General features: G+C 49.2%; 10 protein-coding genes across 10 annotated transcripts; 3 read left to right on the forward strand and 7 right to left on the reverse strand.

Annotated features, from left to right (window-relative positions):
- Positions 1–77: 77 nt before the first annotated feature.
- VTP21DRAFT_3405 (uncharacterized protein) lies at positions 78–5178 on the reverse strand (the record flags this gene model as incomplete). The annotated part of the gene is made up of 13 exons (XM_069393705.1): positions 78–257; positions 329–475; positions 543–740; positions 810–1199; positions 1258–1396; positions 1470–1785; positions 1854–2464; positions 2535–2940; positions 3022–3283; positions 3354–3760; positions 3837–4845; positions 4904–5022; positions 5085–5178. The coding sequence occupies 13 exons, from the start codon at positions 5176–5178 to the stop codon at positions 78–80; spliced, it is 4278 nt and encodes a 1425-aa protein (XP_069249409.1).
- A 642-nt stretch (positions 5179–5820) lies between these two features.
- Positions 5821–6531, reverse strand: VTP21DRAFT_3406 (uncharacterized protein; the record flags this gene model as incomplete). Its single annotated transcript, XM_069393706.1, has 2 exons — positions 5821–6075; positions 6190–6531. 2 exons carry the CDS (start codon positions 6529–6531, stop codon positions 5821–5823), a joined length of 597 nt encoding a protein of 198 aa, XP_069249410.1.
- Positions 6532–7733: 1202 nt separating this feature from the next.
- Positions 7734–12778, reverse strand: VTP21DRAFT_3407 (uncharacterized protein; the record flags this gene model as incomplete). The annotated part of the gene is made up of 6 exons (XM_069393707.1): positions 7734–7934; positions 8027–8320; positions 8386–8496; positions 8563–11009; positions 11072–11338; positions 11398–12778. The coding sequence occupies 6 exons, from the start codon at positions 12776–12778 to the stop codon at positions 7734–7736; spliced, it is 4701 nt and encodes a 1566-aa protein (XP_069249411.1).
- An 820-nt stretch (positions 12779–13598) lies between these two features.
- Positions 13599–14949, reverse strand: VTP21DRAFT_3408 (uncharacterized protein; the record flags this gene model as incomplete). Its single annotated transcript, XM_069393708.1, has 3 exons — positions 13599–14189; positions 14257–14747; positions 14835–14949. The coding sequence occupies 3 exons, from the start codon at positions 14947–14949 to the stop codon at positions 13599–13601; spliced, it is 1197 nt and encodes a 398-aa protein (XP_069249412.1).
- A 45-nt stretch (positions 14950–14994) lies between these two features.
- On the forward strand, positions 14995–16572 carry VTP21DRAFT_3409 (uncharacterized protein; the record flags this gene model as incomplete). The annotated part of the gene is made up of 4 exons (XM_069393709.1): positions 14995–15403; positions 15468–15521; positions 15592–15724; positions 15795–16572. The coding sequence occupies 4 exons, from the start codon at positions 14995–14997 to the stop codon at positions 16570–16572; spliced, it is 1374 nt and encodes a 457-aa protein (XP_069249413.1).
- A 417-nt stretch (positions 16573–16989) lies between these two features.
- On the reverse strand, positions 16990–17644 carry VTP21DRAFT_3410 (uncharacterized protein; the record flags this gene model as incomplete). The annotated part of the gene is made up of 5 exons (XM_069393711.1): positions 16990–17144; positions 17201–17275; positions 17338–17407; positions 17474–17526; positions 17602–17644. 5 exons carry the CDS (start codon positions 17642–17644, stop codon positions 16990–16992), a joined length of 396 nt encoding a protein of 131 aa, XP_069249414.1.
- A 232-nt stretch (positions 17645–17876) lies between these two features.
- VTP21DRAFT_3411 (uncharacterized protein) lies at positions 17877–19820 on the forward strand (the record flags this gene model as incomplete). Its single annotated transcript, XM_069393712.1, has 4 exons — positions 17877–18059; positions 18161–18394; positions 18462–18571; positions 18638–19820. The coding sequence occupies 4 exons, from the start codon at positions 17877–17879 to the stop codon at positions 19818–19820; spliced, it is 1710 nt and encodes a 569-aa protein (XP_069249415.1).
- Positions 19821–20168: 348 nt separating this feature from the next.
- On the forward strand, positions 20169–21915 carry VTP21DRAFT_3412 (uncharacterized protein; the record flags this gene model as incomplete). Its single annotated transcript, XM_069393713.1, has 4 exons — positions 20169–20378; positions 20448–20580; positions 20666–20756; positions 20850–21915. The coding sequence occupies 4 exons, from the start codon at positions 20169–20171 to the stop codon at positions 21913–21915; spliced, it is 1500 nt and encodes a 499-aa protein (XP_069249416.1).
- A 437-nt stretch (positions 21916–22352) lies between these two features.
- Positions 22353–24865, reverse strand: VTP21DRAFT_3413 (uncharacterized protein; the record flags this gene model as incomplete). The annotated part of the gene is made up of 5 exons (XM_069393714.1): positions 22353–23781; positions 23860–24050; positions 24118–24315; positions 24409–24695; positions 24766–24865. The coding sequence occupies 5 exons, from the start codon at positions 24863–24865 to the stop codon at positions 22353–22355; spliced, it is 2205 nt and encodes a 734-aa protein (XP_069249417.1).
- A 646-nt stretch (positions 24866–25511) lies between these two features.
- VTP21DRAFT_3414 (uncharacterized protein) lies at positions 25512–26099 on the reverse strand (the record flags this gene model as incomplete). The annotated part of the gene is made up of 1 exon (XM_069393715.1): positions 25512–26099. One exon carries the CDS (start codon positions 26097–26099, stop codon positions 25512–25514), a length of 588 nt encoding a protein of 195 aa, XP_069249418.1.
- Between the last annotated feature and the right edge of the window lie 457 nt (positions 26100–26556).

Below are 26556 nucleotides of genomic sequence, written 5' to 3' on the forward strand. Positions count from 1 at the left end.
TTCTATTTGAGAAAGTCCCATGAATAAATTATTTACATCTGAAACTAAGAAATATTTATATAAAACAGAGTTCATCCTTAGACCCCATCCACGATATTCTTCAGGATCCCATGCCGACGGAACAGGGTTTCGATGGTAGGTGTGACCACTTTGCGTGATCGCAGAGGTGATGGCTCGGTTGTAATTTGAGAGAGGCTTGATTCCTCCACAAGGGGTATTGAATGCATAAGGTGTGCTTTTTTGGGTAACTTTTGGATCTAGTAAAGGTTGAAGGCCAGGTTTAAGCAAAAGCATTCATTGCAACTATACTAATTAGAAACATATTTACCCATCCATTCGTCTGCATTAATGTCAAAAAGGTTGCAAATAAATCGGTGCTCTGAAGCGTTGTCTTGGACCCAAATACGATCAACTTGCTTTTAGCCCGCGTAAGAGCAACATTGATGCGTCTCCAATCTCGTAACAAATCTCCAATCTATTTGATATGAAAAAAAAAAAATTAAAAGAAGATTTCATTTTGGATACGTGTAAAAGCGGCCTACATTTTGTTTCGAGTTTGATCGCACCAGTGACAGGAGGATGCACTCCTTATCTCTACCTTGGTATTTGTCCACCGTGTGGATTTCAATTTGCGGCCGGGCTTTGAGTAGATGTGAAATAATTTTTAATTGAGAACGATACACAGAGATAACGCCAATAGATGTCTGATCTATTCCGCAAGAAAGGAGAGCTTCCACAACCTAATTAAAACAAATACCAAGGTCAGGAGTGAAGGAAAAAAATAGGTCAGACTGGCAAGCTAGAATCACCTGGTGGACCAAGATGGCTTCAATTTCATTTTGCACCAAATCTCCAGACCTAGAGTCGGGTGCAGGAATCTCATCGGTATCGACAAATACCACTTTGCACATGGGATCAATTAGTTTCCAAAGCCAACACTTTCCTACGCACTTTACGCTCGTCTCCGAGTGAAATCGTGAATCCAAGTTTGACGCTGTTAGAGACAAAGTGCGCTCTGCGACCTGCGCAGTCCCGCATCGTAATTTGTAATCGTAGATGAGAGTATTTGATAAAAGCATGATTTCTCTATTCATGCGGTATTGATGCTCGAGATGAACGACTGCTTCGGGATGAGCCTCGGAGAGAAGCTTAAATAGTGAAGTGGTCAGACCCTCTTCCTTTGCTTCCAGATTTCGCACCTAATTATTGAAGTGTGAGTATCAATAAAAAGATGTTTAATAAATTAAAAATGCAAACCAAGGGCGGCAACTGGTACTGATCCCCTACTAATACAAATACATCTGCAAATCGGAGCGGTCCCACACTCACTGGCAGAGTCAACTGCGACGCTTCATCCACAATGCAATAATCGAATCTTCTCTTGGTAAAAATGGGGCTACATTGAGGCAAATTGACAACATTGAAACGAGAACATCCAAAATCTATCTTGAAGTCGAGGGGCCACTTACTGTGAGATCCCGAGACAAGTAGTCCCTACTACTGGGCGACTGTTATAGAAGGCGTCCAGTGCAGCCACACTATTGATGCTTCCGTCGTAGTTGGGTGTACATGGACGAATGCTTGGGTGAATTTTCTCGCGATTACCAAGTCGTACCACATCGATCCCATCTCGTTGCAGTTTCAGTAATACGTTGTCTACTGCGGTATGTGTATAGGAGGTTAAAAGGATGGTTTTGCCGTTGGAAACCAGCGTGCGTATCAAATGTGCAATGGTGGTGGTTTTGCCGGTTCCAGGCATACCCAGAATCAGTGCGTAGTCGTCGGCTGCATATTTAAAGATGAGTAATTTTTCGGTATGGTATCAGAGATGTAATGCAAAAGTATACACTTACCACAAAGAACCTTTTGAATAGCCTTTTTCTGGTCGGAGTTCAACTCTTCTCCTAGCTTTGCACAAGTCAGCTCTACTTGACGGAAACGCGGTGCCGCCCTGTCAATAATTAATCGCTGTAATCGGCGATCTCCATCCGACATCAGCAAGTTCACCAGATTCATTCGCACCGTGCTCATCCCGCTCAAAATCTCGTCTTTATCAATTCGGTATGTTGTCACATCCTCCTGAGAATTGCCCGAACGGCTAACGCGACTTTGAACGTGGGCTTTTGGGAGGTCTCTGTCCTCAATATCGATTATCCCGGTAAAGCATTGATTTCTCATATCTTCAAAACCCGGCATTTTTTGCGGCGGTCCGTGTAACGCGCGATCCACCGTCAGTTCGATGACGTCAGGCTGGAGTGATGTTACAAACCCAATGGCAAGTGCATAGTGGCCATCCTCAGAAGAGACGACGATTGGATCGCCGACGTTTATGTATGAATTAAGGAACGAGAGCTGGACCCCCTCTTTGTTGGTGGGCACTCTACGGCGAAACTTGTAACTGAAGCGTGACACGCCGGTTTTGCTGAGTTGTGCTTGTTCAACCAGATAGAGGTTGCTCCAACACCTTGAAAAATTCGATGGATTAGTAGATTAAAGGGAGTATTGAAAAAATAATCTTCATTGTGCTATGTTACCTTCCTAGTTTCTCGCGATCGGATGAATGCATATTCCATATTTCTCTTCGACTTCTCACCAATTCCCCCTCCTCAAGAGATATTAGCCTTTCCCACTTCTCGAAGAAGGTTACATGCCTTTCTTCTAGGTGCGCAGTTTTGCGGTCAAAAAGTGCTCCTAGGCCGCTTGAAATGGCAGTTCCGCGCTCTATAGCTTTGTGGAAGAGCAAGCATGCATCCATGGTGTAACACTTTTGGCACTCGTGCAGGTTCTTGATCATAGCAGGGAGTTTGGCCTTATTAACGATGTGCTGAGCTACCTCATTCCGCCCAATAATGATACCACGAATTTCATCTCTCACCGCACGAATTCGTATTGTTTCTCCAGTCTTGAGGTAGTAGAGGATGCCGGATGTAATATCCGTGTCTAACATCCCCCCAAAGAAGTGTGTTTAAATAAGATAAATTAGTACAATTGAGTCGAAGCCATCTACTCAAACCACCATACCATAGCGATCCGACATGAGTAGGGTATATAACAGTGTTTGCGCTCGATGTGACATCACCTTAGAGCTGCGACCAGTCTTTAGCTCGAAAGGTGCGGTTCTGCGAGTTCCATCTTGCTCCTCCACTTGGATAGACGCATCAATGTTTCCCTTCAGCCCAAACATCGGCGACCACACATGCTCCTCAATATCAAGGATTTTATTTATACATAGATTGGATTTTTCCTTGGAGAAACCTTGATGCTCAATTACTAATGCGTCTTCCTATATGTCGAAAAAAAACCTAATTAGACTATCAACTTATTAAAATGGAGAGAATTTTCAAAGAGATTACCTTGGGTCGTGGAACCACGAAACGATTCGCCCACTCTTGCATCACCGGTACAAGCTCCTTTAATTTTCTTAATGCGCTTGACTCATCTTCACCTGCACAATACAGGGCCTCCACCGTGCGGATAACAAGACGCTCGACCTCAGCCAACATGAACTCTGAAGAAAAATCGTTTTCTCTAAGTGACGACTGGAGCAACTGATGCAAAATTTGACCGTGTACAAGAGCTTCGTTGTACCCGCCTGTAGCCCGGACACGGTCATCAAGGACAGCCTTGCGTTGGCAGCGGAAGCTGTCAGCAAGCACGGTGCTCGAAATGAGACAGTCTGGATGCAAGATAAACAGATTGTTTTCATTGTCAATAATACACCGCTGCTGCTCAAAGCTTCCCACCACATTTGCATAATCACCTAAAACAAGAAAGAAGTGTGAGAACAACAGAGTGCACCACAGGGAATTGGCAAGGTGAATGTTTAAAAGATTTACCAACGAAGACATTTGTGTGCCACCAGTCTTCCCGCAAGTGCACGTACTTTTCCAAGCTTTCATTTTCCTCGAACATCCTCAGCACTTTTTCGGGACGCTGCACTCCATCCTCCGTCACGTACGCAGAGTGGTTGATCTCTAGCACTAGGAACCGCTCGTATCGCCTGCGAGCAGGAGGCCTTGCCTCCTCGGTCAAGCTTTTCAGGTCGGTGCTCATGAAATCGAATAGATTACTCGGCAGTAGCGATTCACTGATTATCCCCTGTTTATCTCCATCCACGCCACTAGATGACTGAATTTGCTCGCCATCATACAAAGACATCATGGCATCCAACTCATTTAGTGCATCAGATCCCATTTCGTCTGTGCCAAAATCATCTGAATGCGGTTCGCGTTGGAAAATATGTCGCCGAGCGAGAGCAGTAGTCGTCGGGCTACTTCCGATGGAAAGACTCACATTTTCCTTTCCATTGCGCAATTTAGAGGAGGATGCAGTATGCGGCTGCGATGTCACTTTATCCTGAGCCTTGCCAATGTGATTATCAACGGGGCTTAGATGAAGCTTTGGGGAAGGAGTGCGTGATCGTGGGGATTTTCGAGGAGTAAGCAACTTTATATTCGCTGGATCCACCTCTTTACCTTCAATACTTGTATCATCTACCAGTGAATTCTTCTCTTTCCCCTTCCCCTTTGCCCTTGTTGTTTTCCTTCTTTTGGTTTCCTGGCCCTGCCTAAACGCCACTTGCACCTGGTCGATAAGGTCCAAGAGCACTTTTTTTTGCCCCGTAGATTTCTCTCTCTCTGGCGGTTGTGAGTTTGTCCCCGGTAGACTCTTTGAGTGACGCTTGAGTGTTTCGCTCGATGAAGAGATTGCACGCTGAAAACGCCTACCAAGCCCAGAGCGTGAACCCGTTGGGGACAATAAGAGCTCCCTGTTAATGCCAATGCTTGATAATTTTGTGGCCTGTTGGTCGTTTTTAGAGGATTTGCAGGGCTTGGCGGGTTGTTCCTTGAGGGAGAGAAAGGTCAACAGGTGAGTAATTGAATGAAAAATGGCATTAGCATACTGTTTCATCGCTGTGCCGATTATTCTCTCGAATGAGGGAGGTTTTTCGACCAAAGCGTTCTGCAATATCAGATATTTCCTCGATGGTTTCTAGATCGCTGCTTCCAGATGTTCCCGATGCTTTTGAAGAGAATGGGTTGTTGTTATTTAACATCGCCAACAACGGGTAATTAATAATATACCTTTGAATCTAGTCGATTTCATTAATGACTTTGCGGGTGGTGAGATCTTCCATATGACATGATTTTCTGGTGTTCCTTTTTCTTTGCGTTTCATTACTCTTCTATCGTTGTGAATCCTCTATTTTGTCTTTAAACCTGCAATTCTAAACTATTATATCCATACAAAGAACCATTGAATTTAAATTAAAAACGCGAAAATCGAATAGCGCGTATTTATTTCGCCTCATAATCCACTTTTTTAACTCTCCTTAATTGTTAATTAAAGCATGATGAATGAAGGAAAGGACTTTGAAAGCTTTCTCATTCCTTGAATTCGCTGGGATCTTTACAGCAATTAAGTCGGGAAACAAAACCATATGAAGCTTTAAAATTTAATCAAAACAGAATGATTAACAACATTAACCTTGGAAAATATAGTGTTCCGTGTAGACGATCCTCACAGTGACAATACGAATCTTGGTTGCTTGGTTGGTTAAGATTTGTCATGATTGCTTATTATCCCATTATACAAATATGCTAGCGCGATGATATAAGTAGTGTTTTGATTGCGAATGCATAACATATTGTTTTAGTTTCAAGACAACATTATTATTACTATCACAATGGTAATAAAAAGGAGGGATAGTAAAATAGTAGAGATAATATTACATTCAATGGCAGAGATGGAGAATAATGAATGGATTATATCTGTACAGCCTATCCAGCGCTGGTTGTATATATATTTTTGGAGAACCCTCTAAAAGGTCCAAAAGGAGCCAATTGTGGAGCGGCGCCGCATTTTCACCATCTGAGTCCGCTCTTTCGGTTTGACAACCACAACTGGACACTCGCATTTATTGACGAGTGCATGAGATACGCTACCGATCAGTTTGCGCTGTATTGTATTCAATCCACGTGAGCCGACTATGCACAGATCTGCCTTAACCTCCTTGGATAGCTCCACAAGCTTATCCTTTGCGTCTCCCTTGAGAACAACGACTTGTGCAGTGATCTAAGTAAATGGAGCCACATTAATAGGAATGCCTCGATACAGCCTCGATGTCCACTCATATCTGCTCTGTTACAGGTATGCAGTGGGGATAAAGGGTAGACCCCGTATACATACACCGTTCTTATTCAGCCTTTCGACCAGTGGCCTCAACAGTTCATTTGTCTGCTCTCTTTCCTTGAAGCTCAACCGCCTCGAATGGCCATGCAGACCCTTGGCCGACTCTTTGCCAATATGAATGGTCAAAAATGTGGACTCCTGCACATCCAAAACGGAGGCCAAGATGACATGGTCAATTTCTGAATGAAGAATGTTGCCCAGTGCCCAATCGAACATATAGCTGGAGGATGGGGAGTTGTCCCAGCAGACGAGGACCTTGCGGCGTTGATGCGGTTCAAGGATTCGAGAAGGGCTTGCGGGTGGAGTAGGAATCAAATGAGAGAGAATATACTGCTCCATTCGTGAGGATTTCTAGTAGAGGGCGTGCTTGAAAGAGAGGAGAAGAGATATGGAGTGTGTGAGAAATAAGCAGAAGGGCTGTTTTTATTTTCCAACGCGCCTAGAAATATATATGTGAGGAAAACAGCATAGTGAGGCTGCACGCAGTATTCATATTTCTATAATGGGTGCCCGCCAACCAACGTCATTGTGGGTATACTGCCAAGATTTCTGCGTGTCAGTTATATTTCGGACCCTTATTTTGGGACCTCAACTAACCTTGACGAACCTAAAAACACGGAGCATATCCTCCACGAAGCTCAATCAAACAATCCTAAACGGAAGCCACCAATTAGCTTGATTGTGGGCCGAGCAATAATCGCCTCTCCTCAATACAAGTTGATATACAGGTTGGATTTATGAAGCCAACTCATCGAAAGATGCACACCTCCGTTGCCAGAGCACCACTCGCGCAAAGCCCAACTTCAACAGTGTTTTTTGTGCCAGTTTACCGTAAGCCTCTCGGGTAATTTCAGTGGAAGGAGGAAAATGCCGCTTGGAACAGCACATCCACTACGAACATGACAGCTCGTAGGCTGGCAGCAAGCGCTTCATTGAGATCATAAAACAAGGCATAATAGCTCCCACCGTGGAATTGTTATCCTTTCCATTAACTTCTTTTGGTTGTTTTTTTTGCTGAAAAACAGCCCTATTCCAACGAAGAAAAAAAACAAAGATGTTCTAAGAAGAATTGTCGAAATACACCAGGTGTAACCTGCAACTCCCAGTGCTCGAACCCTATATGATCGTTAAGATCTGCTTGTAGATAAACCCATCTCACACTCTCTTCCCAAATACAGTCAGGGTACGGCTTTCATCCACTATTTTTTCCTTACTGGCAACACCCAGTGTCATTTGACAAGAGAAAGGGGGGAACTGGGCCGAATAGAAATTGAAATAAGCTAATAGGCTTGTTCTTGTTGTTGAGCTTAGATGTAAGTATCATTAGCCCATGGTACACTCCAACTAGAAACAAAACAGATTAGGAGACAAATTGGAGGATAGAAAGAATGAAAAGGGGTGGGAAAAAATTCTCAAAAAAAAAAAAACAAAAAGCGAACAAAGTCAATCGATAACATTAGGATTAGCATTGATTAAAGTGAAAGATAAATGAGTATAGAGTGAAATAGATGCAAGTTTGTGGAATAAATTACGCCACCCTACTATGTGTGAAATTCCGCGGTCAAAGCAACCGTGCGTATGGCTTCCTGTGCGTGGGATATATCCGTGTGCTCCTGGGTTTCCGGGGTGGTATGCTCTTTCAGGTCATTAAGCAATAGACAGTAGCGAGTCAGTCGCTGCACTGGCATAATGAGATAATCCTCCAAGTTGAGCCGATTCGCCTCGCTTCGCCTACGTGGATCCTACAGAGTGAAATGAAAGAATGAGAGGCGAAAGGGTTAGACGGCTGAAACGGGAAGGAGCATTTCCACGTGGAGCAAACGGGCTTATTTACCTGCATGAATTTACGGTATTGCATGCTTCCATGGTTGGCTTTTCGTAAGGTCTCGATGGATTGCGGGTAATTGTTGATGTAGCCAACATACGCCTCAAAGGCTAGAGAACGGGCAAGGAATAGTCTCCCCACCTTGGGGTCGCCACCCTTTTGGATGGAGCGACGCAAGTCCCGAACTAGCGCCGAACTCAGGTCGATCAACGAGGGAATGAAACCAAAAATGAGGTCAAACTCGGCGGGACGCACCAACGGGGAAGATGTATAAATGGAATCTTCAAAGGGCTCCATAAAAATCTGCCCAAGAAAGAAGCACACGGTAAATAAAGTGATTCAGGGAAAGTGAAAGTATAGAACATCACCTTTTGCAGAGTTTTTAGGTGGGATAAGTAATTCTCCTCGGTTGAAACGATTTCCTCGATAATGTGCCTTCGAGCAAGGACCGCAGGGTCAATTTTCTCAGGAGGGAGTTCCTAAACAAAGAGGAGGGTTAGTTGAATAGGAGACAATTGAATATGCACCGAAATAAGATGGTTTACTTCGGATGAATCGGCTGAAATAGGTTGAGCCTGGACAAGGTCGGTAGTTGCCATAGCGCTCTCTTCATTATCCTGGCCGCCCTCACTTGGACACACGTCAGGGACAGCTGGCACCGAAACAGGGACTTCAGACTCCATCGTCTTAGGCTCCTGATCAGCAATCTCTTCTTCGGAAGGCTCTTCAGAAACTGCTGGAACCGAAACGGGTGCTTCTGGCTCAACCGCTTTAAGCTGTTGTTCAATATTCTCTTCATCCCCAAGGGGTGAAGAGGGTAGCACATCAGGCTTGGTCTCTTGCACCATTTCATTTGTATCTGCCACAGCAGAAATGGGTCCGTCCTTTGACTCAACTGACTCCTTCTCTAAAGTAGAGATATCAGCAGACTTAGCGGGTTCATGGTTCAGCTCTCGATCTTCGTTCAGTGGAGATGGATCCGCATTTTGAGCCGAAGAACCTTCCTGCTCGAGCTTTTCGGGGGCCATCTCCTTTGTTGTAGAGAGAAGCGGTGTAGAAAATTCGGGCGAAGATTTCTGGTTTTCCATCTCACACGTTGTATTGTTTGTCGAACCTGTCAAAGTCTTGGCCTCATTAGCTTTGGACTCCTCCACGGTGGAGGGTGCAGGTAGACTAGTTCCATCTTGAGCTTCAACTTCACCTAGACTCTCTGGTCTAGTTTTCTCCGCCGGCGAATCAGTGGATTCGGTAGATTGCGACTCCTTGGGGACGGACGATTGCATTACTGTTGAATTCGCAGAAGATGGCTTAGATACTGCTTCTTTGACTCCGTTTTCGCTTAGTGTATTTGCCGTAGCCATGGGCGCAGAAACTTTGCTCTCTGATCCTTTCGGTTCTTCCTGGGCTTGCTTCTCCATGTGTGGTTTCGCATTGGCAGCAAATTTAGCTCCTACAGAGGGGAATCTCCTTTTGGGCGTAATCACAGGGGCAACGGGCTCACTTGCAAGCTTTTTAAGCTCTCTTTCACGCCAGATCTGCTTCGCAGAGAGAGTGGCAGTCGGAAGCTTTTCGACCTCTTGCTTCTTGAAATCCTTACGAGGGTTGAACCTGGAGGCAGGAGTAATAATATCAGGCTTTGGCAACTTGGATTTTAGCTCGCTGAGGACCTCTGGCGGGAGCTTTGCAGGTGCAGAGGCGTCCTTCTTTTCCCGTGATGCGACCTGCTCTAGCGGTTTTTCAGGGCGAACGATGGGCTTGCTCTTCGCATTTTCGCCGTTTTCACTTTCGGTCTCCTCGCATGGAGTGCGCTCGGACACCGGAGAAACTGGAGCAGAAGGCACAGGGTTCGCCTCTGTCTTCAGTGCCTCGGAAGGTGTGATTCGATCCGCGATTTGGATGGAGGAAGGGGGTGCCTTTGGCTCAGGCTTTTTCACCTCACTACTTTGAACCGGAGCTGCGGGTTTGCTTGAGGAGGGTGCCTGCTTTTTAGGATCTAGCAGTGAAATTCTCTCCGCAATAGAGATAGAGCCTGAGGATTTGGGGGGAGGAGGCGCCACTGTTTTGGATTCCAGGGCCGCGATTCGTTTGGCAATAGAAGAGGAAGGAACGGCAAATTTGGCCGGGGAAGCCGACTTCTTGGATTCAAATTGCGCAATTCGCATGGCAAGGGAGGATGAAGAGGAAGCCGATCTGGCCACGGGTTGTTTAGGATTACCCGGCGAAAGAGATTTGGCCGCTTGGGAAGAGCTAGAATCCCGCTTGAATTCCGTCTCATTGGCTCTCTCAGTCACATCCGCTTTAACCGCATGTAAAGTTGTCGCTTGGGAGGAGCCCAATGACTTTGACGGATCTTTCTCGCCGGAATTTGCTTCCTCCAACCCAGGATCAGAAACTGGTTCATTCAAGGAGGCCGGTGCAGCAGCTGAGCTCGCAATCGCGCCATTACGCTCCGTATCTGTGGGATTCACGGGACCTTTTGCCACATCAGACGGGGAAGAAATCTTACATTCGGACTTGATTTCATTGGACTTGGAAATGGAAGAAATGGTAGCCTCAGGTTCTACAACCTGAGCAACTTCAGACATGGGTGAGGGCTCACTCTTCTCCGAGATCTTAGAATTCGTGCCTGTGACCTCATTTGAGTTAATCAAAGAAGTTGCCGGTTCAACCTGCTTAGCCAGTTTGGCGCCATCCACTTTAGGTTTAGCTAGGTCCCTGGTAGTGTCCTTACCCTTCGCAATGTCCTGTTTGATTTCTTGCTGCGAAAGGTTGGTTTCATTTATACACGTGGCATCAGGATGATTCGGTGTTTCTTCCAGCACTATGTCTGTTGATAGCGTCTCGTGACTTTGCTTTTCGTTTGTAGAGTCAGCCTTGTTAAAGTCATTCGCTTGTTTAGCAGAATCTGCTACAGCGGTTTGCCCAACCACTGGGCTGAGTTGTCCTGAAGTCACCTTCTCTATGATCTGCTCTACCCTTTCTCGTTGGTCTACTTCAAAGTTAGCTATATTAGGCATGTCCTGTCTAAAATAATATCGAATATAATCCACTAACCAGGGGAAGGATCCTTCACTTCGCACGCAGTTTGCTTTATCTCTAACAAATGCTCTTGCTTGCCAACCACCGCCTCAACCTCTAACTCTCCATTTTCCGCATGCTGTGTCTCCGAAGCTTTTGCAAGATCTTTCGTGACTTCTCCATCTCTTGTGATGCCACGATGATGAGCGTAAGTCTTTTTCTTCTGCACCCGCTCGCGAGCCAGGCTCTTAGGAGTAATAATGGGTTTTTCCGGTTCACTCTGAGGGCTTGGTTCTGGAACGTCTGCGAGAGCCGTTGGATTAGTTTAAAAATTCAGAAAGGTACAACTAATTCCTATTTACCGTGGCGACTAGATTGAATCTTAACCTGCCTTGCATCGACTTGCTTCGATTCTTTAGCACCCTCCTCCGATACCGCATGTTGCCTTTGCGATGAAATCGTCTCTTTTTCCGGTAGGGTTTCCGCCACTTCTTCTACGCGTTCGACAGCGGTTGCCTCCTGCTTCTCTTCCTCTTGTTGCTTATGGATGTGCAATATCGAACCATTGGTTATAGCTTCTTCATCTGGCGAAACGGCTTCTCTCGTCTTCAATTGAGGCTGAGGCTCGCTGCTACCTTCTCTGGCCATGAGTGGACGCTGGTGTTCTACCACCACTGTCTGCTCCACCAGACCCTCCTCAGTTGATCCTTCTCCCTCTTCAATCGTTGGCTTTAGTGGAGTAACCGACACCATCTCTCTCAACCTATTTTGCGATTGCAATGGCACTGATAACGAGCGCCTCGACGGAGCTGTCTCTTTCTCGAAAATATCCTTCTCGTATTCCAAATGAGCTTCATGTTTCCCGGGTTCAGCCGCCTCCTTCTTTTCAGACGCACGCGTCATTGTTGGAGGAGGTGGAGGTGGGTGGCGGGGTGGCGGAGGTGGGGGAGGAGGCACTGGCGGAAGGTTATTAGGCCCGAAAAATGTCGCCGCGCTGTTTCTATCGATGAAGGATGATTTCGAGAAGGAGGAATGCTCTCGCCTCTTCTCATCCCAGGTATACTGAGGGTTCTCCACGAAGGTTAAGGAGCTCCGTCGGCTATCCAATTCGCCCTGTTCATCCTGCCTCTCCATCCTAGACCTTCTAGCCATGGCATCACTTGCTCTGAAAGCAGAGAGCAGCGATTTACGCCGCAAGCGTCTCTTGGTGGGCTCGGTGCCAGCCTTTCGGCTAGGATAGTCGATGTCAATTTTGTTTCCTGTGTGAAGCTGGGGTGAACTCTCGTGTGCCAGTGAGGAACCAGGCCGGGGATACCAGTAGGACATGGCATCTTTTTCCCAGCTCGAATCCCCCCCGCCGTCGATGGGCGAGGATGTTTTTAATGATACGGATTCGCTGTCTGTTTCGCAGGCCAATTCGCCCACTCTTGGCAGGACAAGCGTCTCCAAGGGGGTATCGAGCGAAAACATAAGCTTCCGCATATAGCTGGCAAATTCTTCGTCAAAGAATTCAGAAACCTCCTCTGGGATTATGTTGTCCAGGGGTGCTGGTTCGTCTTCTGGCACATCGACATCGGAGGGTGGAGGCGTGACGAAATCGTGCTTAGGATGCTTGTGGAAACGGAGAAAGGAGAAGAGAGAGGTGAGCTTTTTCGGATGGCGATGTTGCTTAATATCATGGTCGGAAAGATGGTCATTTTGAGAGGATGCAGGGAGCGGAGGGAGGTCCTTTGCGACGGACATCTTTCAAAACGACATGCAATGAGGAGGGGGGGGAGGGGAAAAAAACCAGTGAAATTAGAGTAATATTGAAATGAGTGAGAATGCGGGTCTATCAAATAAAAAACACGACTTATTGTCTACTAATGAAGGGAAGGGATGATGAAATTATACAAGGGTGAATGTGCCAATTTAAAACATAGGAGTCTTAAAAAAGAGTCGCAGGTTTTATGAAGAGGTTAAACACCCTCCCTAAAAACTAATATGTAAAAAATTGATTATAAACTGTTTTTTAAAAAAAAATAAATGCAAATATCTGCAAATCTTGCATAATGCCCTACTAGTCGTCAGGTTAGGGGCCTTCTCATTTGTATAAGAGAGTTAGAATATTCCGGCCAGATGCCTAAAGAAGCAATGGGATTTGGTAATGGCAACACCGAATCAGATCAGAATAGCGGCCATCGCCGTCCAATAAGGCTTTGGTTTTCCCAAAATGTGGGGAAATCCCCACAGGGCGCGATTCACCATTTATCTCCTCTTCATCTCCACTCGCCACAACTCAAATTTATGCCCCCACCCTGTCGTATCCATCCAACACCCGGCATGACGGAGGGCCAATATGGATATATAAGCCTACGCCCGAGATGATCTCTCGGCAATCTCTAGCAAACGGCAACACCATGTCTTTCCTTGGGCAATGGAAATGCACCTTCCAAAGATAAGCCAAGGCAAGCGTGGGGGACGATAGATATTAAGCCACAAGGTGACAAAAGAGGTAATTGAAATCAAACTAATTTGTTTAATTAATTTAAATACAACAAGTTAATTTTCTAAACAAAAGACTCTATGACAAGAACCATGTAATAAGCCCAAGCAGTACAAAGAGGGCCTTACTGAGTTCGTTCTCAGGCACCCCATTCACGGGGACTGAGCTTAATGGCGAAGCAGTCATCCGGAACATCGACGGCACGCTCAAAGGAGATGTCGCCCTTGTTATCATGCTGTAGTTGAAGCTGGTGGAGGTCCAGTTCACGGCGGTGGTCATCGGGAATCTCACGGAGGTCATAGTTGGTCTCACTGAACCCGACCCGGTGGAGGCCCAGTAGCCACTTGAGAGCGGCTTGTCTTTGCCCCCATCGTTGGAATAATCGTCGGCAGCTTTGCCTTCGTGTGCGGAACTATCCGAGTAAGTTGAGTCTCCGGCATGGTTATAATTTCCGTTATCATAATTTCCATTGCTATAACTTCCGCCATCCCCATTTCCGCTATAGTAGTTATTGTAGTTGCTACCATAATCCGCGCCGCCACTGTTATCGGAGTACATGCCATTATTTGATGAATAGCCACCGCCATTAGCATAGTTGGCATTGCCCGACCCGTAGGCCATGTTATAATTGTTGTTATCTACAGGAGCATAATTTTGCGTCCCGGAATCCTAGAGAAGGGAGATTTAGGATGAGCGGGGCGGGGAAAGGAAATGGATTAGTGCGGAGGGATCTTACTGCTTGTGGAGTATATGCCGGCTCGGCCTGGGTGGTCATTGGAGCGACGTCTGGCGCAACTTGCGCTGGTTGCTGCGTTGGTTGCGCCGCCGCCTCTGTAGTATAGGGTTGGTACTCGGGCACATTCTGTGCGGGGGCAACGTTTGGCGCGAGATTGGGGGAGGGGGGCGGGGGAGGACTGGGGGTGTTCGAAGGCTCCTGGTGGTGGAAGAAGTTCAGGATCTTTTGGAAAACATTGCCTGCGGACTGCATTTGCTGCTTGCGCTGCTCGTGCTCCTCCTTAGCCCGCTGGATTTTGTTGCAGACGGAGTCGAACCAGTTTATGAGCTTGTCGAAGGGATTCTGGAAGAGCTTGACTGAGCCCTGGGCCGGAGCAACAGGCTCGGGCTCGGGCCCGGGCTGCGAGGCATCGAGGGGCGGGGTTAGGGCGGGGATCGGCTGGGAGTTGGGGTCCAGTGCGGCTGGGGCAATGTCCCGCTCCAGGAAGCCGGCTGCATTGTTGGGAAGAGGGTAGAGAAGGTTAATGCACCTGCTCGCAATGCTGTACTACTCTCTCAATAAAAATCCAAATGTCCTACCTGGACTGGCCGAGACCGTGCACAGGAGAAAGATCATAAAGAGTGGGTGAAGCTTCATGTTGTGAGCGCGATGGTTTGAAGATGGAGCATCCCTGCTCGCGCCTTTTGGCGCCATGCCCCCGCGCTTTTATAGCGGCCATTAAGCGGAGGACAATATTGGATGATATTGGGATTATCATCCGCGCGGCGAGGACAATTCGGGAGCCGGCTCTGGTTGGGATTGGAATGGAGGCAGGGCAGGGCCTCGGGGGGTTTCTTCCAGCCAGCTTCAACTCGTTGCGTTCAGGTTAAATTTCATCGAATGCAATTATGGACCGTTGGTCAGTGCACCCTCATCGAGGAGCGCGTGACCCGTTTGGCTTTTTTCCTCGACCAGATTGTCATGTCCAATTTTTTGTCCTCCTTCCCGCTTCTCCAACCCATCTACTTCTCTCCCCTCTGCTCCCCATCCAACCTTTCCGGAATGCTGAAATCCGCTAGCCCATGCACCTCGTGGGCCAACCCCGCTGACCTGCGCGTCAAGGCGGCCAAGTACGTCACCTCGCTCGACTCCCGAGGCTATATTCCTGGTATGTTTCAGCTGAGAAAGCATTCCGCCCTGTCTGTTCCATCCCACTGACCCTTATTTCACAGTTTACGAGTACGACATTCCCGGAGGGCACACCATCATGTGGGATAGCGAAACGGGTAAGCATCCCCTCCCCTCCATTGGATTCTAGCTAACCCCATGCTGACGATATCTACCCTTCTTCTGCAGAGGAGGTGCACTTCACCGGAATCTGGAAGGCTCTGGGTAATTCGAAGGCGGATATTGTGAAGATTGTCGACTCGAATCCCGAACTCCAGGTCAAGAAGATTCGCGGAGGCTTCTTGAAAATCCAAGGGACATGGTATGTGTTGAATAGGGCTCCCGTCCGACAAGGCCATGTTCTAATCCACAGCTCCCACTGCCCCTCATAGGATTAAATATGAAGAGGCCAGAAAGCTTGCCCTTCGCACCTGCTACCACATCCGGCATGAGCTCGTCCCGCTCTTTGGCACCAGTTTCCCTACGGAATGCGATCCGTCGAAGCCGGGCTATGGCTGCCTGCTGCTGAGTGCCTCGTCTCGTGGGCCGATGGTCAGCAAGCGGCGACGACAGAAACAGCGCCATAGCGATGATGAGCAATCCAAAGACATGAAGCGGATCGATAGCGGGACTGCTGTGTCCGATGTCGACGAGGAGTTCGATGAGCCATCGGAAACGCCCGCCAAGAAACACAGGGCGTGGGAGCCTTCTAACGAGCCTAGGCGCGGCAGGCGTCCTAAGAACTTGTCGCTGTCCCGCTCGCCGCCGCTGACGCCTCCGTTTCCCCGCCGGTACTCCGCGCTGCCTTCCTCTCCCATCAAATTCCGAGATATGGCCGAGAACGAGTATGCGACGGGCCTCCCTGTCTCCCCGCCTCTGACCGTGCGCCACGGCACCTCGACTTCCCCCGCAACCTCTCCTTCGCCTCTATCCACCACCTTTCCCCTCAAATCCCTGTCTCGCCCGGTCCTCACCCTCGTGTCCAAACCTGCGTATCCCTCTGCAGAGGAGGAGGTTCCGGCCGATTGGGTGGAGATGATCACGGCGACCTTACTTTTGCAGAAGCTGTCTCAAGACGATGGGAAACGCCCGTTTAAGCCTTGGTATGAGACGCTGCTTCCGCGATCGGTGTCTCTGGGCGAGCGCGAGTTCACGGTAGTGTGGCACTGAGTGCTTCTATTTGCTCCGCTGAGCCATTGCCGACGTTGCCTCTTATTTATTATTTACTGCTGGATATCCCCCCCATTCTACCGGAAGGGAGAGTGAAACACTAGAGAATTTCCTTTTCTCTCGCATCCACTCCCTTCTCCACTCAATCTTATTCACGTACTTTTTTTTTACCTCCATAAGCTTTTCATAGTATCTATCTTTTTTTTTTTTCTCTTCTTTTTGTTGATTTTGTTATCTGTTCTATTCTTGTTGTATGTATGTACAATTATTTTTGTTTTCCTCTTTCTTCTACTTTTTTTTATCGATATCAGCGAAGGTTGTTTTTGTATATAACTTTTTTATTATCTTATTTTATTATTTCTCGATAGTGTTCTATTTCATTAAATATTAATTTCTATATGCAAGCGCTTGGTTTATTTACAATGAAGGTATCTTGAGCAGCTCCTCCTTCTTCACCGGGTTCAGGTCATACACGCTCGTCCGATTTGTCTGCTGAAGCTGGTCAAGAAATCGCACCTTGTGCTTGATATTGGTCTCGATCTGGGCAATGCCCTCCTCGATCTCCTTTTGATCTAATAGCAAAATGTCAAGCATCGTCCATTCTAAGGAGGGGGATCCATCTCCTTACTGTTTCGGATAATACTCTCGGTCTTCTCCTTTGGAAGTTGGATGAAAAATCCGCCCACATCCAACCAGGTACTATCTACTCCAAAATGAATCGTCAATGGAATGAAGTAATGAAAGGGGGTTGCATGCCATTGGAACCTTCTTCGGATTTCTTCAACGCATTGATCGCCTCGCGATTTTTCTGGCGCTTCTTGTCAAGTGCGATTTTCTAAATGTATAAGGTTTGGTTCATTAGGTGGGAGGAGGAAGGGAACGGGCTTTCTTGTCGACGTACCATTTGCCTATCACGGTGGATCTCTTCATAAACCTGCTCTTGCTGAGCTTGGGCTTCGATTGATTAAAGGAAAAAGAGGGTCAGAAACAGAAGTAGAAAGGGGCAATCCACAAAGCAGTAGTTAGTACCGTGGAGGACTGAGGTCGCCTCTGATTGTTTGTGTGAGGCCATGGTGAGGGAACTCTTTCCAAAAGGACAACAGTGTAATTTTGGGCAATAAAACCTTGAACTAAATTGGACTTGGGTAGATGGGCTTCACCATCGCAGTCACCCTGTATCAGAGTTCCCCACGCGTGTTTCTTTTGCTATTCTGGTTTTCCCCCTCCCTTCCGTTGCTTTTCTCATAAGCCTTAATCTCTCCATTTCATCATCTCTGCTTGGCCCGCATCCCATTGGAGAACGAATGCCAAAGAAAAGAAGCTCTTCGTTATCCGCACGGCCTAGGCTGGCCGCCGCGACAGAACGAATGCGCAACTCAATGCGTGGGCGTATTCCATCATGCCCATCGCTGCCTCATCGAGTGCAAAGGAGAAGTTTGCGGGATTTCGAATTTGGACGCACTTTGGGCGAGGGATCGTATTCAACGGTAAATACCCATGCGTTATACATGGGGCCCCCACTCTTGTCGTCCCGCTTGCCCCTCCTCCCGACCTCCTCCTCCTCCTCTAACTCAACGGCTCTTCTTAGGTTGTCGCAGCCACAGAACGGGAGACGGGGCGCGAGTATGCAATCAAGATCTTGAACAAGCGGTCCATTGTCAAGGATCGCAAAGTCAAGTATGTCAAGATTGAAAAGCGGGCATTGATACGGCTCCGCCATCCTGGTGTCGTTCGGCTTCATGCGACTTTCCATGACAATACCAGCCTGTATTTTGTACTAGAGCTTGCAAAAAAGGGAGAACTTCTCACCTATATCAAAAAGGTGTGTGTTTGTGTGTTTGCATAGCGTGGCTCTCCTATGATGCTAAGGGCGTGTTTCCTTGCCATAGTTTGGATCCTTCGACATTTCGTGTACAACATTCTATGCCGCACAGCTGGTTACTGTCATTGAATATATGCACTCCAAGGGCGTGTTACATCGAGACATTAAACCCGAAAAGTACCTATTGGTTGCCTGGGATGTCTTTCCCTTTTCGACCTGGCTCTAACTCTCTTTGCAACGTAGTATCCTGCTTGACGAGAGAATGCACATCAAACTAACCGATTTTGGCACCGCGAAGTTAATTGACGAAACAAGCGACGAGGACGAGGACGAGCAAGAAGATCCCCTCCAGCTGCACGTCACCGAGCTCAACGAGAAGGACGATAGCCCGCCCCTGATGGGCAAGCCGCTTGTGAAGATCCCCCGGTTCCTCTTCCATAGCGTGCCCAACCTTAAGGGGGCGACGACCCTCGCCCACCATTTGAAGCAATACCAAGACCACCACCGAACCAAATCATTTGTTGGGACGGCGGAGTATGTTAGCCCCGAACTCCTCAACCAGCAGCCGGCATGCAAAGCGAGTGACTACTGGGCGCTCGGATGCATCCTTTATCAGATGCTCACGGGGAGGGCGCCGTTCAAGGCCGCGAACCAGTACCTAATCTTCCAAAAGATCAGCAGGCTGGAGTACGAGTTCCCGCCCTCATTCCCCGACACGGCCAAGGATTTGGTGCAGAAGCTGCTTGTGATAGATCCCAAGCAACGGTTGGGTTCGCCGGAGAAGGGTGGACCCGCGAAGTTGAAGGCCCATCCGTTCTTCGAATCCATAGACTGGAAGAGCCTGTTTTCGGACCACGCGCCCCCGCTGCAGCCGTTTGCCGCGCGGGCCGCGGAGGAGGCGGCGGAGGAGGCCGAGAGAAAGCGGAAAAAGCAGCTTGACAAGGCCAATAGAGGTGTGGGCGGGGACGAGGGTGTGCCCGAGAGCTTGACTAATTTTGATGAAAGCATGGTCGCCCCCGGAGACATTGCCAACGGGGAGGAGAAGGAGGGCGGGATGAGCCGGGAGAAGGCCGAGAAGCTAAAGGCGCAGCAGGCCACGTCCCGTTGGCAACCCTTCATGCTGAAGAACGAGCTGATCATGCGGGCAGGCCCGGTGGTGTGCAAGCGCCTCCTCTTCCTCCCGTTTCTCGGGAAGCGGAGGCAGCTCATTCTGACGGATTATCCACGCCTGCTCTACATCGATGAAGAGCACATGGCACAGGAGGGAGAGGTGCTTTGGAGCACGCGAATATCGCCCGAGCTCAAGGGGCGCAAGTGGTTTGTGGTCAAGACGCCAAGCCAATACCTACGATTCGAGGATCCCCAAGGGGAGGCGAGCAAATGGGTGGATGCGATCGAGGAGGTTCTATGTCGGCATTTCTCATAGTCATGGCACCATTTTTTTTTCCCGCGCGCTTTAACTTATTTCCTATTTCACATTCTCCTAATGACACATTTCTATATCGTCTATAATGCTACTCTATTTTATCTACTTGCTATTGTTCTGTTCTTAAAACCATCCGCGAAAAGTATCTGCTCTTGCTATTATTTTTCATGTTATTGTCCTATTCTTCAATCGTTTATTATTGTTTTTCCTCCCAATGGAAGCCGATTTGTCCCTGCACTACTCATTGTCGTGATGTGAATAAGGGGATGGATGTGTCACGCTCCCTTGATTAGAAATCTAGAGTCCAATTTAAAAGGCCGAAGTCCCCCCCCTCTATTTCTAATCACTATGTCAACTTACTCCATAGTCATCGGGGACCGGCCGTTCCGTCTCTCCGGGGCGGCCCTGGCCAGCGATGCGCCCAACCTCTTCACCCGAGTGTTCTCCCGCCCTCGGGAGGCCTCCACGCGAACCCTTGCCCTCCCCGACAAAAATCCGGAGATCTTCGAGCTCATTTTCAGACATTTGCAAGGCTACTGCATGCTCCCCAAAGACGAGGTAAGCCGCTTCTTGATCCCCGTAGGATGAAAGCCATGACTGGCTGACACCGTCTTCTGATCCACTCAGGTGCAGTATGCGAATCTGCTGACGGATGCGTACTATTTCGAGTTGAAAAAGCTTCAGTCCATTTTGCTTGAGTACTTTTTTATCAATGTTGGCGGTAAAGTCTTTCGGATCTCAAAGAACATAGTGAAAAATGGTAATCTGATGTTCTCACCCTAGCACATCGAATGAGATCATTGATGGCTCCATAAACTTTTTTTTTCCCTTCCACCTCCCTTCAGACGGCCCAAATTATTTTGGAATGCTAATAGCGCGAAACGAGGAAAAAGATATCCCTGAAGTGATTCATAGAATAAGGCAGCCCCATTACATGTATCTATCTCCGCTCGCCCTCTTTCTCCCTATTCCCCCGTCTTTATCTCTGCAGCTGTTGGAGGAGTAATAACGATGCTCTCTCTTTCTTAGTGATAGGGATCCGGCACTCTTTGAGGACGTAGTGCTGCATTTGCGTGGCTACGATGTCCCGATTCGCGACGAGTCCCACCGCCTGAATCTGCTCAAGGACGCCAGATACTACGCGCTGCGTGGGCTGCGCGAAAAGCTCATGAGCAACCAGCTGGCCTCCACCCTCTCTATCCCCCACGCTGGCCTGCTCATGAAGCTGGAGGACATCCGGATCGTATCCATCGTGAAGGACTCGGCTCCCTCCAAAACCGGCGAGACGGCCGAGGACACCAACCCCCCCAACCTCTCGTTCCCCGGCATCGCCCCCCTGGACTCCTTCTCGCGCCCCCGAGAGCCGATTCTCTACAAGCTCTTCGAGAACAAGTCCCCTCTCCTGGTCCAGATCACGGACGCACGCCTCGAGCTCCGCTATACCCACTACGAGATCTCGCAACTGTGGGCGTTCGAGTGGCGCGTCGCCGAGAGCACGTGCCGCAACCCGAAGTGCGCGGTGTATCCGTCGAACGGGGGCAGCGAGCACGTCCAGCTCGACCTGCAGCTGCGGGCGTCCGAGAGCGCCAAACTCCGGGACCTGGCGCAAAAGGTGGGGGTGGACCCGCGGTTCCAGACGCGGCTGGACGACGGCTGTGCCATCGCGGTGGACGGCTGCGAGCTGCTGCCCGCCGAGCTGTACAGCCTGCCCATGCTGCTCTTCGTCAGCAAGCGGCACCAGATGGGCGAGACCCGCATCCACGACTTCGGCAAGGAGGTCAACGGGCAGGCCGGCGACCTCCTGACCCCGAGCCTGCTCGACCCCGACTCGTGGCGCCGGCCCTCCTCGCTGTGGAAGGTGCTTGAGATTGCACGATGGGTCAAGCCCAATCTGGTGACGGCCAGCGACATCTCCGACGCCCATGGCGCCGAGGGCAGCCCCGAGTTCCGCGTGCTGGACGTCTGGATCCGGCGCTGCATTGCGGGGGTGTACCTCACGCAGGGGAGCACCCAGCTGCAGCTGGACATCCTGCGGCTCGACGGGTGGGTGTCTCCTCACAAAATCAACGGGCAGGTCATGAAGTTTTTGGGCTGAAGACCTCCAGGACACTTTTTATTCTGGGAGGATGCCTCCCACGTTTTGTACTATTAGAGCTGCCTATTTATTTGTATGCTTGCTTTTATTACGATTTTAATGTTTAATATGGCTTTATAATCGAACGCGTTACCTTGGACATAATAGAGGAAAAGGGGGGGGGGGGGGAAGGGGAGGAGGAATCATATTAGATGCTCTCGATGCTCCTAAACACCATGACAATAGATCACAAAAAACAAATTCACATGAGGCAAAGGGACAAGATAAATTTTAATATAAATACATCAAAGCAAAAAAAAAAGGAAACAAATCAGCAAACTTCTCCCTTCCTTCAAAGATGGTGGATACGCTGGGCGAGCGTTTGCGGAGATGGGGGAGAGAACCAGAAGAGATCACGGGAAGGAGACCACGCCCAATTAGCCTCACCTCTTGTTACGTCAAGGCATCTGCCTTCCTTGTTCATAACCTGTCTGGGCCTGATTTTTCTTATGATCCCCGCTTGCCTCTGAGATATTCGACAAAGGTTCGGCGGAAAAGTTATTTTTCGGGCTGGCCACCATGCGCGGGTCGGTGAAATGGACCGTTTGGGGCGGGGCAGGGGGCGGTCGGTAGCCAGCGTAGTTCATGGGGATATGCGAGATGGACCAGCGCGCGTGAGGATGGCGTTCATCGTCCATGAAGTGAGAGGAGCTCGATGGGGACGGGGGCGGTGGTTGAGAGGAGTGGAGGGGCCTAATGGGCGAGCTGTTGGCCGGGGGCGAGTGCTGCATCATGTAATACCCTGCTGGGTCGGCGACGATGTAATATTGAGATGTGCGCCTCGATGGCGAACCCGCATCTGACGCCCCAGAGGGGGTGGTTGAAGACGGGGAGAGGATGGGAGAGGGCAGGGTGATTGGCTGCATACTGGCGGGCTGGTTAGACCCTAGAGGGGGAGCCGAAGAGGTGGAGCCTGGGTGCGAAGGCGAGGCGTGCAAAACCGGGTAATAGGGGTCCATGATGGGGTAGCCGGGAGGCACCGGGATCGGAGAACCACCTGGAATAAATGCAAATGGGTATCCACCAGAGTACGGGGGAGACGCCACGGTAGACGAAGCAGCACCGACGGGATACATGGAGTGGTGCGGGGGATTAGGGTGGAAGGGGAGGAATGGCTGTGGAGAGGCGGAAATTTGTCCCACACCTGCGATCGCATGGCAGTCCGAAGAAGGGGGGGGAGTCTTGTGGGGGGGTGGTAACGGGCTGGTATCGATTCTTATTGAACTCAACGAATTGGCCGAGCGCTTTGCATCTGAGGGCGGGGCCGTGGTGGGAATGAGAAACACATGTTGAGGCTCCGGGGCGTTATCGGCTTCGTTCGCGTTTGTGTCCGGCTTATGTATAGAGGGTGAGCGGGTAGGGCTTGCTAACTGGCTGGAGGGGCTCTCAGCAGGACGATCGGAAATGGGCGAAGGGGAGACGTCCTCGCCGGGTTGGATCACGTTAATGCTCATGGGTAAGCTTCTGTGCCTGTCAGATGTTTGGCTGATCGAGTACGCCCGCTTAGGGCCTGACCCGGCCGATCGGTGCGAGTACGCCAGCGAGGGCTTGCGTCGATACAGGTTCAAGTCGGCCAGCAGTTTGGAGCCCACGACAACGGGCAATTCCAGGGTCACCACCATATACTCGGTGCCGGCTACGTTAAAGCGGGCGAAGTCGACCACCACGCGCACAAAGTAGGAGATCTGGATGATGGCCGTGGAGGTGGAGAGGGGAGTGTGGCGGGGGACTTTGATGTATTCGCAAATATCCTGCTCCTGGGTATCGGACTTGAGCATGAGGGTGGTGGTCATGGTCGCGATGGTTTCGTTTCGGATTTTCGAGGTTCTAAGGTAGAATGGAGAAAGAGCGCACGGTTGAGCGGCCACGCCCCACTTCAGACAAACTACTCCAGCAAAGACTCACCCGAACCCATAGAAGGCGCTGTGCCGCACTACGGTGAGCTCCATGACCACCGGGGTGTTGTTCGAGAAAAAATGCTTGATTCGAAGATGCACTGGGACGTCCTCCTCCTGGACGAAGAATCGCCTGTCTATCCGAGCCGTGACCGTCACCAGTCCCATCTGACCCGGCTCCCACTCCGAGTGCTCAACATCCTGTCCACCATTGAACCCGAAATCATTAGCAAACAAGAAGGACGGACCCTTGATGCTATAGGCTTACCTGAGGAACTGCCATCTCCAGCTCTCCTTTTCGCTCCAATGGGCTGTCGAGCGCACGTTTTGATTGGTCTATCCGTTCGATGACGGTGATATCTAGAGAGGTTTCGGTGTGGTTATTGTTGGAAAAAGAAAAGGCAATGTTTTTCGATTTCAAATGAAAGGCCTGAAGGGTATATATGATTGATCCGAAAGGGAAGGCCTAATTGAAGAGGAGAGTGAGGGATGAGCGAAATGGAAAATTGAGAAAAATGGGGCGGGAAACCAATTTCTTCATGGTGGCAATTTGGCTCACCTTGGGATCGTTCAGGGTTGAAGGCAGCGGCCGCTCCATGACAGGGATTGTGACGCTAAAGGGCCAGCAGTGGGCGCCCTTGTGAAGCACCGTGGATTGATATTCCGCGTCTCGGTAACCCGCCCCCTCTTTGTCTCCCTTTTTCTTCACGGTACCAAACAAGAGCACCTCGTGGTCCAGCGGCACCTGCTTGCGCGGATACTCGACCTGCGTCTTGATCTTGCAGCTTAACCGCAACAGCACAGCATGGGTCTTTACGTCTTTGGGGAGGGATAGGCACACCTGTCCTGAGGAAATGCAAAGAGGGGCTGATTAGACTTCCACTGGGCGGATGCATTAGGATTCTCGGAAGAGCACCTGAGATAGTGTCTCCAGTGGAAAAAAATCTCTTCTGGTCCTCGTTAAGGATAATCTGCAGGGAACTAGGATCCGAGTGAGTAGCGTTTCTTTGGATCATGGGCAATGGGTGCGGGGATTCGCTGGAAATGAATGAGGAGAGGGAGCGAGGAAGAGAGAGAGAATGGAGCCCGGGAGGAATGGAAGCGGATGGAGAATGGATTTTGGAAATGGAGACAAGGCAGCTCTGGAAGAGAAGAGCACGCGTGGTTTTTGAGGGTTGTACTGGAGCAACCGTCTCTATGCTCAAAGACTTTCCAAGAAAAAACTCACGAATTTAATACTATCCAACCAGCTCAACCATCAACTTTAAGGGGTTGAACAAGCATGCGGTGGCTCATCCCATTCAACCTCTCTCCACCGGCTCCCGCCATGGTCCTCCGCGCCCATTGGCAAGCTTGTCGGGACGGCTCTCCCCTGCGGCCCTCGTCAAAAATCTTTTTGCCATCTGTCGCCGCGCTCAATTAGTCATCTGCGCCATATCGAACCAGTATCGCCACAAAACTTAAGTGGCGTCGGAGTTTGAGCAGAAGGGGGGGAAGGGCGACAAAGAAGGTTGGGTTTGCATAGAGGATTCCATTGGAACAGCCGAAATGAAAATCAGGAAAATGAATAAAAATAGGCAGCTCGAATATAAACAGATGGCATAAGGTTGACACGCTAAATACAGAGAAGGGAAGAAGGGGAGCAAGAGGACAGCCGGCTCACTACCCGTCCTGGTTGACAAGCCAAAGCCCAGAAGACACAATAAACAGCAGAAACACCCCAAACATGATGTACGCCTGGTAGCCTCTCCACGCCGCCGCCCTGCCCACAGACTCGTCTCCCTCGTTGTATGCAAGCCACTCGTACTCATGTTTGTTGAAGCCAAACGCGGATGGGTTGTTTACGCCCTCGTTCTCTCCCTCCAGGCCCGGGAACAGGGAGGAGATGTATTTATCCTCCTCCCGTCCATTGGCCTGCTCCTCTGGGAAATAGAATTCTAGGAGAGGGTCTTTGACAAGCCGAAACTCCTCGTTCCCGAAATAGCTACGACGCTGCAAGCGTCGCCGCTGCTCCACGTCAGGCTCCGGGAGGGCGGTTGCGTCGTCATTTTCGCCCTTGTCCTCCCCCAGCTCGTCATCCTGCCAAGGGAACCGATCGACAGCCCGCTCACCGATCCAGATGGGTACATGTGCACTATTCAACCCATTTCTGACGCGATCGATGTGCTGAAAACTGGGTGGGAGAGGACTCGCCGCTATCAATGAGATCCATGAAATTAGAAGAACACTGAATATATGTAAAAAGTACATTCGATCACTAAGTGATGCAGGAGAAATGATAAATGGTGTGAATATAGAAAACAGATGCGAATTCAATAGCTTAAAGAGGGTTCCGTAAAGGGGAAGGGGAGAAAGGAAAGTTGGAGGGAGAAAGAACAATAATTTATCAATGAATTAATCCAGATTGACAGCAGCATCTACCAGAGACGCAATAAAAAGAACCAAAGATGCGCTCAGAGCATTCAATGTTCAGAGAGAAAGGAGCGAGATTATATCAGAGAGAAAGGAGAGATAGAGAAGAAAGGCTGGAAAACAAAAGATAGAGCGGGTAGCGCTGCTTACAAAATTAATAGGTGTCACGTAGCACACATCAATAATTCTCAGGAGGAGGCTTATATCACGGGCCTAAATTGTTACATATGTTACTTTCAGATCTTCTTAATCTCTGTCTACGTAGCTACGTCATCATTTATTGGATATATGGGAG

This window comes from Calcarisporiella thermophila (genome assembly GCF_041956535.1).
Source record: "Calcarisporiella thermophila strain CBS 279.70 unplaced genomic scaffold VTP21scaffold_17, whole genome shotgun sequence".
NCBI classification, from domain to species: domain Eukaryota; kingdom Fungi; phylum Calcarisporiellomycota; class Calcarisporiellomycetes; order Calcarisporiellales; family Calcarisporiellaceae; genus Calcarisporiella; species Calcarisporiella thermophila.